This window comes from Anser cygnoides, chromosome 18 (genome assembly GCF_040182565.1).
Source record: "Anser cygnoides isolate HZ-2024a breed goose chromosome 18, Taihu_goose_T2T_genome, whole genome shotgun sequence".
In the NCBI taxonomy this organism is placed as follows: domain Eukaryota; kingdom Metazoa; phylum Chordata; class Aves; order Anseriformes; family Anatidae; genus Anser; species Anser cygnoides.
In genome coordinates this window covers 1,090,270-1,104,379 of record NC_089890.1, presented here as the reverse complement: position 1 = coordinate 1,104,379, position 14,110 = coordinate 1,090,270, and the positions used below count along the sequence as shown (strand labels likewise).

Sequence of the window (14,110 nt, the reverse complement as noted above, 5' to 3'; positions counted from 1 at the left end):
CTTTGCTCTTAGCTCCAGTCTAATAGTGAATTATCTCTGTACAGTTATCAGACACGTAAACAATAATGGGAATTATGGGAGACTTTAACTTCCCAGCAAAAGATTGAAAGATAATTACCACTTATGTTCATCCAGGTATACTATGTGATGGCTTTCTTCCCAAAAGTGAAAAAATACAAGACCGTTTTAGACTTGGCTCCTGTATGGGTTTAAATGTAGTAAAATTTGAATAAAGTGTGATCATGAACTGACTTTTCTCATTTTACATTTCAAGACAGACAAAACCAGGTTTAGAATGAAGGTTCTGAGGCTTAGAAATGCAAACCTTGAAATCTAAGGAAATGAATAATTGAGTCTGACTAAGCAGCTCTGGGACTTGAGTGCAGAGAAGGCATAGTTAAAATTCAAAATTCAAAGAGGAAAAAAGCGATGAGAAAAGGTATGTTTCAGAGGTTAAAAACTGCAGAAATAAAGTAAGAATGACCAAAAACCTCCTTCACATAGGAAATTAAACAATAATAGTAAGTGGTACTTAAGCCACAGAAACCAGGGGGAAGAAAGAGAACAAATTAGGACAGTTGCACACTTGAGGCAAAAATAGGTCAAAAGTTACTGATGTCTCAAATGCTGCAAATCTGATTTCCTGCATCTAACAGCAACAACAATGTGATATTAAGGGCAGTGACAGGACTCCCACTGAAAAGGAGGGTAGGGCACTAGGCGCAACATCATCTGGGGTGAAATAAAAATCTATAGTGATTCAAGTGAAAAATGAAAAGCTGATATCTACCTAGCCTATTAACAGCATTGGCACACAGAACAACAAGTCAAGTAGGAAAAATGCATAACAATTGTGCAAATCGGGGATAGTCCCCAGAATGGGAGAGTAATAAATATACTTCTGTCCAGAAGAGGGTAAAGAGTCATCCAGACAAGTGTGGGCCTGTTAGTTTGACATCAACACCGTGCAAAGTTTTGTAGCAAGAACAGCTAAGACCAGGGAAGGAGGGGGTAATGTGTAATTTACAAAATAATTTATCAGAGCTAAATTGTTTCCAGATAATTTAATAGCTTTCCTTTCTAGGACCAGTTCTTCCCTACACAGGGGATGAATTACATCTATTTCACTTTCTGTGAGCTTCTGATACATTATCTACGGATTTGGGCTTTGGGGCTGCAAGTGAATAAAGGGAATTTACAATTGTTCACACTGAAGAGGGACTTACCAGCAAAGGAGTCGTTACCTATGGTAATTCTCAGAGACAGTTCTGAAACTGCAGCTGCTAAGGAGGCAAAGACTCATGGAGAAATGTAGGCTGGAAGGGACCTCTGAAAACCCAACCTCCTATTCAGGGCAGAGCTGACTTCAAAGTTAGATATGTTCAGTATGGACATGGTGGCTGAAGATTAAAAATTACACATGAGCTTTGAGATTTGCAGGGGACATAAGGTTGGGAAGTCCTACCAAACCTGACAGAAGGATATCGCTTGTGATTGAAATGGTTCAGGTGAAGTGACAGGTGATAATACAAAGCAGAGCCATTCTCAGAGATTCTCAAAAAAGGGTGTTTTTTTGTCATGTTTGCTATATGGCAGTCAGGAGTTTAAAGCAAGCAAACAAACAAACAAACAAAAATGACAACAAAACCTCACGTTCATGCACTGTTAGCACAAGGAGGACTGAAAAAGTTTAGTGGTTATATAGTGTGTATGGCTATTCATTTTTTTTTTCCCTCCAGTATTAATACACTGGAAAAGGCAGCCCTGACACTCATTTGGGACATGAGGCACAGTTCTGCCACTTGTATTCACATTGAACTTAGGAGGAAGAGTTCACAAGACAGAAGGAACAAGTTGCCTATTGCCTGGAAGGGAACGAAAGGACATCATTCTGCCCAGCCAGATGCCAGTTGAGAGAAGAATATGTTGTCTCTACGTATATGAATTTCTTGAGTAAATATCAAGGAGAAATAGGAAATGTGTAAGTTGGGAGACACATCTGAAATGATGACTGCAGTTGGCTTATGAGCAAGTTTGGACGGGAAATTGGTAGAAACTTCCCATTTTAAGAATAAAGTGCACCATAGATACGAAGTCAGCATTCACCTAAACAGTAATGGCCAACTCAAATCCCCCACAAGAAAGCAGTGGACAAACCAGAACACTAACAAACATGTTGGGGTCTAGAGTCAAATAGATATACCTAACTTTACTATGCCTAAACATCTGAGGGATTGCTTTTAGAGGCTGAGGGCTTGTACCCCATTCCCAGTCACTTTCTCTGTGCCCCCTTCCCCAGAGAAGGAAGCTGCTTGGCTTCCCTGCCCTCTGATTCAGCTGCCCGCTGAGGCTGCCCGCTCCTCAGCACCTCTAAGCAGCAGCACCTTCACGTCTCCTCCTGCACCAGCAGCACATCAGCGTCTCTTGTTCCAGCAGCAGGACATCGGCGTCTCCCATTGCACCATGCAGACCTCCACGCCTCGAGTGCCACCAGCAGTACTCAATGCGAGCTGGACGCTCAGGGCACTTATGGCCACCCACCTTTGTGAGGTCAAAGGCTGACAGTGACTCTCTGCTGACCTCACACGGCTCTCGGGCGCCCCGATGGCAGAGGTTACGGCGCTAAGCTGACTGCCAGGAGAAAAGGCTGACATGAAATGGCTGCTCCACAATGCCAGGAGCAAGGTCTGCTGGAATGGGGGTTCGGAGGGGAGCTCGGCCTTGGGCCTGGGAACTGTGCCTGGGAGCCAGGGACGTCCTTGGTGTGCAGCTGGACACCTGGGCCTGAGAAAGCAAGGTTTCTTTAGAGAGAATTGGAAGCATCGTCACCTAGTGGCTGTGTCAGGGGGACGAGAGAAATGCACAGCATCTCTTGGTTCCCTGAAGTGCACGTGTCCTATGCCCTTGGATGTCTCCATGATAGAAAAAGGGACTGATTTTTACCCAAAACAGAGCTCCTTTCTCTCGGGAGCTTCTCATGCTGCGTGTCCTCCTCTCTTTCTTGTATTTGGCTATGACTTTAGGCTTGTTCTTGCTACTCCTTAAGCAGACTGAAGCTTCCCCGGAACATCACATTAACTGCTTTTCACTACCTCTAAGTGCCTTTCCTCCGCTTCTCATCTAATTAATTAGTGCTATCCTCTTCACGCCTGCTACAGAGGTATCTTTCCTACCTGGTACAAGCTAGAAGAGCTTAGCAGCATCCATACGTCTCTTTCCTTTAGTCCTCACAGTAGACTTGCTCGAGGTAATTTGTGTTGAGCAGTAATCAAGAGAAAGTGTCACCAAGCCAAGGCTGCATTTGCTTGTGCCTTATGGAATCCCTGCAGCTGTGTCCGCTCCCAGCTTCCTGTGTGCCCCAAGCATCCTCGCTTGCAGGGCAGTAGAAGATGCAGAGAAGTCCTGGCCTTAGTGGAAGCACTGCCCTGCAAGAGCTAAGACATCCCTCTTAGCAGCACACTGTAGCCCCGAAATCCCAAAAAACGGCACGTGCCAGCTACTGGGAAGGAAATGAACTCTGTCATTGTGATATACCCGCTCAAGGCCCTGCACTTTGGCCCAGGTGTCTGTGAGACGGTTTTGGAAATGAATCCTGTTGTGTGACTCCGTTCTTTCTGGGTGCTACGTCCCCATAAAGCTTTCTTTTCAAGGCCCAGGAGGGTCTGCCGGGCACTGGCCTGGGTTCCCAGCCTGACCCACCTGCTGGGAATCAGGGAGGCTCGGTCGGTGTCTTGTGTTGGGTTTACGAGGACAGGTTCTGGTAGCGGGGGGCTGCAGGGGTGTCCTCTGTGAGGAGAATGCATCAGCTGCCCCATGTTAGATAAGGGCCGGTTCCAGGAGGCTCCAGAGGGACCCGCTGCTGCCCAGAACTGAGACAAAACGGATGATGTTTGCGCCTGTGTGAGAGCCCATCTAAGAAAGGGAAAGAAACCTGCTGCACAGCAGCGTCTGGGTCAGGGAGGAGTGAGAAACCTCTCTGCAGCCCCCAAGGTGAGTGCAGCAGGAGGCAGGAGGTGCTCCAGGCTCACAGCAGCAGTTCCCCTGCGGCCTGGGGAGAGGCCCCTGGTGGAGCAGGCTGTCCCCCTGCAGCCCACGGGTCCCACACGGAGCAGATCTCCACGCTGCAGCCCGTGGAGGAGCCCCCGGTGGAGCAGGTGGATGTGGCCTGGAGGAGGCCGCGGCCTGTGGAGAGCCCCCGCAGGAGCAGGCCCGGCCTGGACTGGAACAGGCTCTGCTGAGCCTCTTTTGCCCGTGACGATCATTGTGGAGTGATCTCCCTGTCCTTCTCTCAGCCCTTGAGCCCCTTCCATCCTATTTTCTCCCCTTTCCGTTTGAGGAGGGGCAGGGAGAGAGCGGTTGAGGTGGAGCTCAGCTGCCCAGCTGAGGAAAAACACCACACCTGCTGTTCTTCGACCCTCAGCAACCCCACAGCATCTTCCTGGAAGGGATCCCTTTCCTTCACGCCTGACAGGCGCCGCCTCCAGAGGCTTGTGCCCCGTTTCCGATCGCTTTCTCAGTGCCCCCTTCCCCAGAAAAGGATCCCAGCTGCTTGGCTTCCCTGCCCTCCGATTCCAGGCTCCCGGAGCTGTTATCCCAGCATCGCAGCAGCCAGGTGACAATGTGCTCGCCTGCATGACAGCTGAAATCTTGTCCCATGTCTCGCAGCTCGCCCAGGGATGGGGATCACCTGCTTACTGCTGCTTTTCTCTCTTTTCTATTTTATAACAGCCTCCTCTTCCCTGGGATGGCCCTACATTGGGGTCGCCTGCCTCGCCTGCCTATTGCTCCTTCCCCGTCTTCGGAGGACTTTCTTCCCTGCCTAAACGAGATGACTTCTGCATCCATTCCTTCATCTTGTGTGTATTGGCGACTGATACGGCAACGGGGTAGTCCCCGGAGCCAGCTGTAGGGCCTGTCCCAGGGTTGGAGTGGCTGCAGGAAAAATCACAGGGGTTGGAGGGGCTGCAGGTAAAATCACAGTTGTTGGAGGGGCTGCAGGTAAAATCACAGTTGTTGGAGGGGCTGCAGGGTGTGTCGCAGGTTTGCATCAGATCAAGACGCATTTCCCTAGAACCACACATTTCCTCCTGAAGGTGCTGAATAGTATTGAATGGTCTTCAAATGCATAGAGCAGACCCAGCAAACGTACAGCTGGTGCTTGGAAGTAGTTAACTTTTATTTTGTTGTTGTTAATTTTGTATCATGACAACAGATGCAAATATGTATCTTGAGTTGAGGGCAAAGGTGACCTTGGATCTGAAGCACACAGGCGTTCACTAATGTCCCCCCCACCCTGAGTGAATCCAGAACGACTCGGAAGGAAAAATGAAGTACAAAGCAGTGCGTTGTGATAAAGAGAGTTTAATAGGGTAGAAAAGGAAGAGAACCTAAAAAAATGCCATCCTGTACAACACAGTCAATAAAGTAAATTTAATGAAATAAAAATGAAACCAATTTTTCCCATTCTAATGAATTCCTATCCCCATCGTGACTTCCCATCCCACTGATCATTTCCTATCCCAACAACCTCCCGTGTCTGATCCCAAGGCTGAATTCCCAACTCCCATCACCCTCCCATCCACCCAGCCGTCCACCCATTTTCTCCCGTCCGTGCTGGCCATGCCCACATCCATGCACGGACTGAGCATGGGCAGCGGGAGCGGGCTGCATGAAATCCCCTCGGCATCCCAGTGCCAGAACAGCTGCAGGCAGAGGCCTTGCTGAGTGAACACCTACACTAGAGGAATTTAATAAGGAAGGCACTAAATAAGAGAAATGACCCGAACGAAGAAATAAGTTTGGGATCTCAGCCATTTGGTGTCCCAACAAGCAGTTCCCACGCCCAACCTTTCCCACCCCAGCTATTGCCAACATCCCAACAGCTTCCCATTGCAATGTTCATTCGTGACGCGCGCATTTCCCATTGCCCCAGTTGCCCATCCCTGACAGTGGCAAACACTGCCTAGCTCCAGCACTGGAGAAGGGAGAGGGCAAGCGAGAGGGGCAAGGGCTGAGGAGCGTGGCTGAAGCTGGAGCAGGCGCCTGCAGAGGTCTCTGTGCCTGCATGCTGAGCGGGCCCGGGTGCTGCGGGGGCCGTCGAGGAGCGCAGGGTCACGGGTAGCCGTAATACTTGGCTATGGCGTGGTCCTTCTGCCGCTGCACGAAGAATTGCACGGGGCCGATCTTCATCTGGTGGGCCGCCCGCTGCCGCTCCTCCTGGGCCAGCTTCTTCAGGCGCTCCCGCTCGGGACGCTGCTGCGGCGTGATGGGCACCGACGCCTCCTGCTCCTCCAGCGGCGTGGGCGCCGCGTCGCCGCCCGCCCAGGGCCCCACGCAGGGCACGTAGTCCACGCGGGGCTGCGCCGGACGCTGCAGCGTGCGCGGCTGCGTGGGCAGAGGCTCCCGCTGCGCTTGGCCCCCCGCGGCTGGCAGGCACGGCGCTCTGGGCGCCTGCTGCACGGGAGCTCTCCACGCTCGCGCCGTGCTGCCTGGTGGTGCCGGCACCGCCTGGGCCTTGTCGCCAGCTGGGGGCCGGGGGGCAGCGGGCACAGCGCTGGAGCCTGGCACCGTCGGCGGGGCCCTGGGCATGCTGCTGGGGCCGCTGGAGGTGGGCTGCGGCTGCACACAGGGCGGCTGGCGCACTGGCCCCAGCGCCTTCGCCCTGGCCCCCAGCGGCTGCAAAGTCTCGCTGGGGGTCTTTGTCCCCGGGTGCTGGCGCTGCAGCGTCGTGTCCCCGATGGCTTGGGGACGGAGCCTGTCCTGGGCCCGCACGGCACGGGCACGGGCACGGGGCTTAATGGGGGGGGGCTCCAGCAGCAGCAGCGCTCTCCGGGGAGGCGGTGCCGCTGCTCCTTGCCCCCCAGCAGCCCCTGGGCTTCGGGCCCTCTTGCTGGGCGCCCTGGTGCTGTCGCTCGCCGGCTGCTGCCTGCCGCCGCCCGCTTGGCCGCTGCTGCCAGCCACCGCGCTGTGGCCACCCGTCTTCCCCTGGCACAGCGTCTTGGGGCCTTGGCCACCCTGGCCCAGCAGCGTCGTCTTCTCCTTGCCGGGGGTTTTCTCCGTCGCCGGCCTCCTGTGCTGGGAGCTCTGCGCTGTGCTGGGGGTGCTGGTGGGCGCGGGGCGCTTGGCCCCCCACTTGGTGCCGGTGGGCGCAGGGGCAGGCGGGGGGCTCTTGAGGGGACTCAGAGGGGGATTGGGCAGGGGCCTCCTAAGGGCACTAATAAATTCAGGGCCGGGGGGGCTCTTGAGGGGACCCAGAGGGGGATTGGGCAGGGGTCTCCTAAGGGCACTAATAAATTCAGGGTCGGGGGGGCTCTTGAGGGGACTCAGGCGAGGCTTGGGCAGGGGTCTCCTAAGGGAATTAAGGAATTCAGGGTCGGGGGGTCTCTTGAGGGGACGCGAGGGAGGGTTGGGCAGGGGTCTGCTAAGGGCAGTGGGGAATTCAGGGTGGGGGGGCCTTTTGGGGAGAGTGAAGGGAGGGTTGGGCAGGGGTCTCCTGAGGGCACTGAGCTGGGGACTGGCTGCAGGCTTGAGGGGGGAGCTCGCTGCCGGCACAGCAGGGGGCTGCACCGCCCGCCCACCCTGCACCTTCTCGGGGTGCACCCCAGGGGTTGAGGGTACCTCACCCAGCGCTCTGGTGGCTGCCAGTCCCTGTGTGCTCGGCTCCTCCATGTCCTCGCAGAGGTCGGGCAGCTCAGACAGGAAGCGGCTGAGCACAGGACTGCTGGGGACACCGGGGAAGGCGTCCTGGGGCTCCACGGCATCGAGCCAGCTGAGCAGCTCCTCCAAGCTGGAGATGTCCAGGTCGGCCGGGAGCTGGTCCTGCAGGTGCTGCAGCTGCTGGCTGTCCCCTGCCAGGTGGGGAAAGGCCTCGGCGAAGGCATCGGGGCCCAGCTCAAGCAGCTCCAGGGGCTCCTCAGGCACCTCTGCAACTGTCGCCGCTGAGGAAAAAGCAAGCAAATCCCCCAGGATGGGCGATGCCAGCTTTCCCATGGCTCCTGGGTGTGGGGCGCCCAGCGGCCGGCTGCGCCAGCCCCAAACTCACCGTCGGGCGTCACCGTCTGGGTGCTGGCGGTCGTTGGAGCCTGGGCAGGCTCGGGGGGAGTGGGGCCGGGCAGCGGGGGACCCTGGTCCTCGCTGAGCCCCACGGCGTGGTCGCAGGGCTCCGGCAGCTGCCCCCGGCTGCTGGTCAGGGTGCGGGGCGTGGGGAGCGCCTGCCCCCGCAGCGGAGGCCCCGGGACGAGGAGGGGTGGGGGGCCGGGGTGGGCAGGGGCCTGCAGCAGGCAGGTGCCTGCGGGGTGCAGGAGCTCCCAATGGAGCACGGCCCCGGGCCCCAGCCAGAGGGGATCCTGGGGCAGCACCGTCCCCGTCCCCACGGGCTGTCCCCACTGGTAGACGGGGGCCCAGGGAGGAGCGGTGTGGGGGAGCTGCCCCACAGCAGGGAGCTGCCCCACGGCGGGGAGCTGCCCCAGCTGCAGGTGGTGCCCCTCGGGTGGGAGGTGCCCCCCAGGTGCCAGCTGCACCCCGGCGGGGAGCTGCAGCACCTGCCCCTGGACCCCCGGCACCACGTGCCAGACGGTGGCCTGGGGCAGCGCGTAGGGGAGGGTGGGTACCTGCGGGGGCTGCAAGGGCAGCGCCATCGCTCCGGGGAGGGAGGGCAGCAGCCAGGCAGCCACCGTTGGCGGCACGGCTGGGATGACGAAGGGGGAGTTTTGCGTCTGCGGAAGCCGCGGAAGCCGTCTGGGGAAACCCTCTGTGGGAAAAAGGGCGCTGGGGTGAGATCTGGGGCGCTGGGCTCGCCAGCAGGGCCGCAGCCCCGGGAGGAGCGGGAGCCGGCTGCTGTACCTGCCATGGTGGCTGGAGAGTGGGGCGGTCGGTTGGGGAACGCGGGCAACGGCCGTTCCGTCCCAACGGCTGACCAGCCCCTCGCCGCCATCTTGGTGAGGACTGCAGCTTTTGGACCCAAGCAGGCTTCCCATCGCAAGACTTTTCCATCCCCATCAGGCTTTCCCTCCCACGCATCATTTGCCATGCCCAGGACGGTTTCACACCAACACTTCCCCGTCCCAAGCATTTCCCGTCCCAGTACCAGCTTTGCATCCTAACGGTCATTTCCCATCCTTACAATTTCACATGATAACAGATTCCCATACGAGATATTTCCCATCGACACGAAGCGTTTCTTAATCCAAAGAGATCTCATCCCAAAGAATTCCCATCTCTCTGATTACTTTTCCAAGTACTTCCTTCCCCAGTGAATGTTACCCACCCCATTAAAGACTTCCCATCCCAATACTTCCCCATCCCCGGAGTGATTTCCCATCCCAACGCTTTTGCTTCCCAAGGATTTCAAACCCAGGGAAGATTTCCCATCTCTTTGAGTTCCCACCCCAATGGCTTTCCACCCCAAGGAAGTCTTCCCATCCCAGCAATGATTTCTCGGCCCACTCATCATTTCCCATCCCAATCATTTCCCATTTTCACCATCCAACAGACAGCTTAGCCAGCCCACAGCTGTAGAGAGATCACAACAGGGATTTGGACGATTCTGTTAGATGCAAGGTCACGGAGACTTGGTGTGCTACCGATTGCTCTTTATTACAGATCAACACAGATCGCCAGTACCAAGGGCGCTGGGATGAATCTGGTGAATATGCAGATACAAGGCTCTTACATTTCTTACCAGGAAATAAACAGATATGGGCATTTCTCTCTACCCACCTTAGTAAAAAGATAGGAAGGGTAGAGCACTAATTAAGAGCAGCATGCTCAGCCACCGGCACGGAGGCTGCCCGCTCCTCAGCACCTGTAAGCAGCAGCACCTTCAGGTCTCCTCCTGCACCAGCAGCACATCAGCGTCTCTTGTTCCAGCAGCAGGACATCGGCGTCTCCCATTGCACCATGCAGACCTCCACGCCTCGAGTGCCACCAGCAGTACTCAATGCGAGCTGGACGCTCAGGGCACTTATGGCCACCCACCTCTGTGAGGTCAAAGGCTGACAGTGACTCTCTGCTGACCTCACACGGCTCTCGGGCGCCCCGATGGCAGAGGTTACGGCGCTAAGCTGACTGCCAGGAGAAAAGGCTGACATGAAATGGCTGCTCCACAACGCCAGGAGCAAGGTCTGCTGGAATGGGGGTTCGGAGGGGAGCTCGGCCTTGGGCCTGGGAACTGTGCCTGGGAGCCAGGGACGTCCTTGGTGTGCAGCTGGACACCTGGGCCTGAGAAAGCAAGGTTTCTTTAGAGAGAATTGGAAGCATCGTCACCTAGTGGCTGTGTCAGGGGGACGAGAGAAATGCACAGCATCTCTTGGTTCCCTGAAGTGCACGTGTCCTACGCCCTTGGATGTCTCCATGATAGAAAAAGGGACTGATTTTTACCCAAAACAGAGCTCCTTTCTCTCGGGAGCTTCTCATGCTGCGTGTCCTCCTCTCTTTCTTGTATTTGGCTATGACTTTAGGCTTGTTCTTGCTACTCCTTAAGCAGACTGAAGCTTCCCCGGAACATCACATTAACTGCTTTTCACTACCTCTAAGTGCCTTTCCTCCGCTTCTCATCTAATTAATTAGTGCTATCCTCTTCACGCCTGCTACAGAGGTATCTTTCCTACCTGGTACAAGCTAGAAGAGCTTAGCAGCATCCATACGTCTCTTTCCTTTAGTCCTCACAGTAGACTTGCTCGAGGTAATTTGTGTTGAGCAGTAATCAAGAGAAAGTGTCACCAAGCCAAGGCTGCATTTGCTTGTGCCTTATGGAATCCCTGCAGCTGTGTCCGCTCCCAGCTTCCTGTGTGCCCCAAGCATCCTCGCTTGCAGGGCAGTAGAAGATGCAGAAAAGTCCTGGCCTTAGTGGAAGCACTGCCCTGCAAGAGCTAAGACATCCCTCTTAGCAGCTCACTGTAGCCCCGAAATCCCAAAAAACGGCACGTGCCAGCTACTGGGAAGGAAATGAACTCTGTCATTGTGATATACCCGCTCAAGGCCCTGCTCTTTGGAAATGAATCCTGTTGCGTGACTCCGTTCTTTCTGGGTGCTACTTTTCAGTTTAAAGCGGTTACTCCTTGTCCTGTCACTCCAGGCCCTGATAAAGACTCCCTCCCCAGCTTTCCTACAGGTTGCCTTTAAGTACAGGAAGGCTCTCCCTGGTGTCGCAGTAAGCTCACCTGTTACCCAGGGGTCACAGTTATTTCCTGTGATAGGAATAATGACCAGGGTTAATCTATTGCAGGTGATTTCATACAATTATAGAAAAGCTTTTGTTGGAAAGCACCTTAGAGGTCTCCAGATCACCCGCGTACTTCAAGCAGGGCCATTTTTAAAGCCCTGTCATATTGCTCAGGGGCTTGTACAGTCAAATTTTGAATGGCCCCAGCAAGAGACCCTACACTCTCACTGTGTCCCTTTGCCAGTGCCTAGGCAGAGTGTGCTTCCCCTGCTGGTCCTGGTGAGATGAACTGATACAAGTTTTGAGAAAACAGAAGTTTATGCTACTGCATGAAGTACCCTTTGTAACATTTTTTTTTTTAACCTTTACTGTTTCATATCTGAAATTTGAAATTCATCAGGGAACTCAGCCTGGCACACAGTAAAACTGATGGCAGATACTTCGCAATATTATTCGAATTTCACGTAAATAGAACAGACTAGCAACTTACTTAGGAGAAGTAATACGATTTCAGAAATATTCAAAACCAAAGGCATTCCAAACTAAGTTTAAGTTCAGAGCAAATCCAAAGGAAAAACTAATTTTGAAACTAATAATCAGAGAACATAATCTTCTACAAACGATAGATTTTCCTCCTGTATTGGGTAATTTTGATCTGTCTTTAATGATCATCTCGACATGGCTTTGACACTGAGTATTTTGCTTTGCCACTGCATTAAGTCTTCTTCTCATGTGTGGTAAATGTCCTGCTCTCATGGGATGGGCCTAGGAGACATACGCACTGTGTCTCATGATGCTTGGCTATCATCTTAAATCTGTGAGAAGAGGAAAGGTCTCGCTGCTTCCTGAACAGGGAATTGGATGTCTGCAGTTGAGAACCCTCTGTCTAATCTAGAAACGTGAAGGAAGGAGTTTGCTGGATTGCAAGTGACAGTGAAGAAAGCCACAGATGACATATCAAACTGATTAAAATGTTATTTAGCTCAGGGCATGGCTAATGATGTGGAGCTGGAATAGTTTGACGATTGTAATTACACTCACTATCATTGTTATTTGTTTACAGGATGGTAATGCCTAAAGGTCCCGCTGGAGCCTGAAACAAGGTTGTGCTGGGTGCTGCACGTGCATATATCAGTGGCGATTTGAGAGCTAGTGATACAAACAGACAAAACAGAGATTGAAAGGAGAAACAGAGGGATAGAGATAAGAAGATCTCCCTGCAGGTCATTTAGGGGAACCAGCCATGAGTACAGTGCATCCAGGTCTCCAGTGCTCTGCTGGCCCAGCCAGATGAATGGAAAACATTGCAGCTTTGGAAAAATAGTGTTTCTTCTAATTCTTTGGCCACAGTTTTGATGTTTTAGGATTGCTTTTTTTTTTTTTTTCCTTCCTTTTTTTCTTTTCCCCATTTGTGCTAGAAAAGGTGAACTTTTCAAATACCTATTCTGAATTAAAATATCGTTTTCATTGTTATGTTTCTGTTTTGTTGGCACTATTCATAATGACTTCTACCCTTCAGTGGCAGCAAAAGCTTATCATACCATACAATTGGAAAGATCACAGAAAACTTCAGAGCTTTTGAAGAAAGGTGAGGAAAATCCATTCCCTGTTCTAGGCAGAGAGAGTGGCTGATTTCCAGAAAGGTAAATGGGCAGGATAAGGCCACTTCATGTTCACTGATGGCCAGTTGTACGGACTGTGAAGATAATGGACTACCAGCACAAGAGACGGTGCCAATAATCTAATCCAATCCAATCTATTTCAAGTGGTAGAGACCTGATACTCTATGACAATGTGAGGAAGACCTAACTGTCAGGCAAACTTTGAGATGATCATGTTCAGGATCTAAAACTGTTATGACAAGTGTCAACACAGGAAGGGTGAAACAAAGGCATGAATGTCATACAAGGACCGATAAATCTCAGGAAGGCTGGAAACCAAGGCAAATGAATGGAATAAGATGGTGCTTTGTGTTAGCAAGAAGCAGAGGATGGAGAAATTAAATGTTATGGGTCAGCAAAAGAGTGGTTTTGTGCAAATCACTGCTAAAGATAGACAGCCTTGCTAGCCTGCTCTTTGCTCTTAGCTCCAGTCTAATAGTGAATTATCTCTGTACAGTTATCAGACACGTAAACAATAATGGGAATTATGGGAGACTTTAACTTCCCAGCAAAAGATTGAAAGATAATTACCACTTATGTTCATAGAGGTATACTATGTGATGGATTTCTTCCCAAAAGTGAAAAAATATAAGACCATTTTAGACTTGGCTCCTGTATGGGTTTAAATGTAGTAAAATTTGAATAAAGTGTGATCATGAGCTGACTTTTCTCATTTTACATTTCACGACAGACAAAACCAGGTTTAGAATGAAGGTTTTGAGGCTTAGAAATGCAAACTTTGAAATCTAAGGAAATGAATAATTGAGTCTGACTAAGCAGCTCTGGGACTTGAGTGCAGAGAAGGCATAGTTAAAATTCAAAATTCAAAGAGGAAAAAAGCGATGAGAAAAGGCATGTTTCAGAGGTTAAAAACTGCAGAAATAAAGTAAGAATGACCAAAAACCTCCTTCACATAGGAAATTAAACAATAATAGTAAGTGGTACTTAAGCCACAGAAACCAGGGGGAACAAAGAGAACAAATTAGGACAGTTGCACGCTTGAGGCAAAGATAGATCAAAAGTTACTGATGTCTCAAATGCTGCAAATCTTATTTCCTGCATCTAACAGCAACAACAATGTGATATTAAGGGCAGTGACAGGACTCCCACTGAAAAGGAGGGTAGGGCACTAGGCGCAACATCATCTGAGGTGAAATAACAATCTATAGTGATTCAAGTGAAAAATGAAAAGCTGATATCTACCTAGCCTATTAACAGCATTGGCACACAGAACAACAAGTCAAGTAGGAAAAATGCATAACAATTGTGCAAATCAGGGATAGTCCCC

General features: G+C 52.1%; 1 protein-coding gene across 1 annotated transcript; it reads right to left on the bottom strand.

The window, feature by feature from the left end:
• Positions 1–4,073: 4,073 nt before the first annotated feature.
• On the bottom strand, positions 4,074–9,498 carry LOC136786601 (proline-rich protein 36-like). Its single transcript, XM_066979647.1, has 2 exons — positions 8,042–9,498; positions 4,074–7,937 (listed from the first exon to the last, which is right to left on the bottom strand). The coding sequence occupies exons 1-2, from the start codon at positions 8,973–8,975 to the stop codon at positions 6,112–6,114; spliced, it is 2,760 nt and encodes a 919-aa protein (XP_066835748.1). The 5' UTR covers positions 8,976–9,498; the 3' UTR covers positions 4,074–6,111.
• Between the last annotated feature and the right edge of the window lie 4,612 nt (positions 9,499–14,110).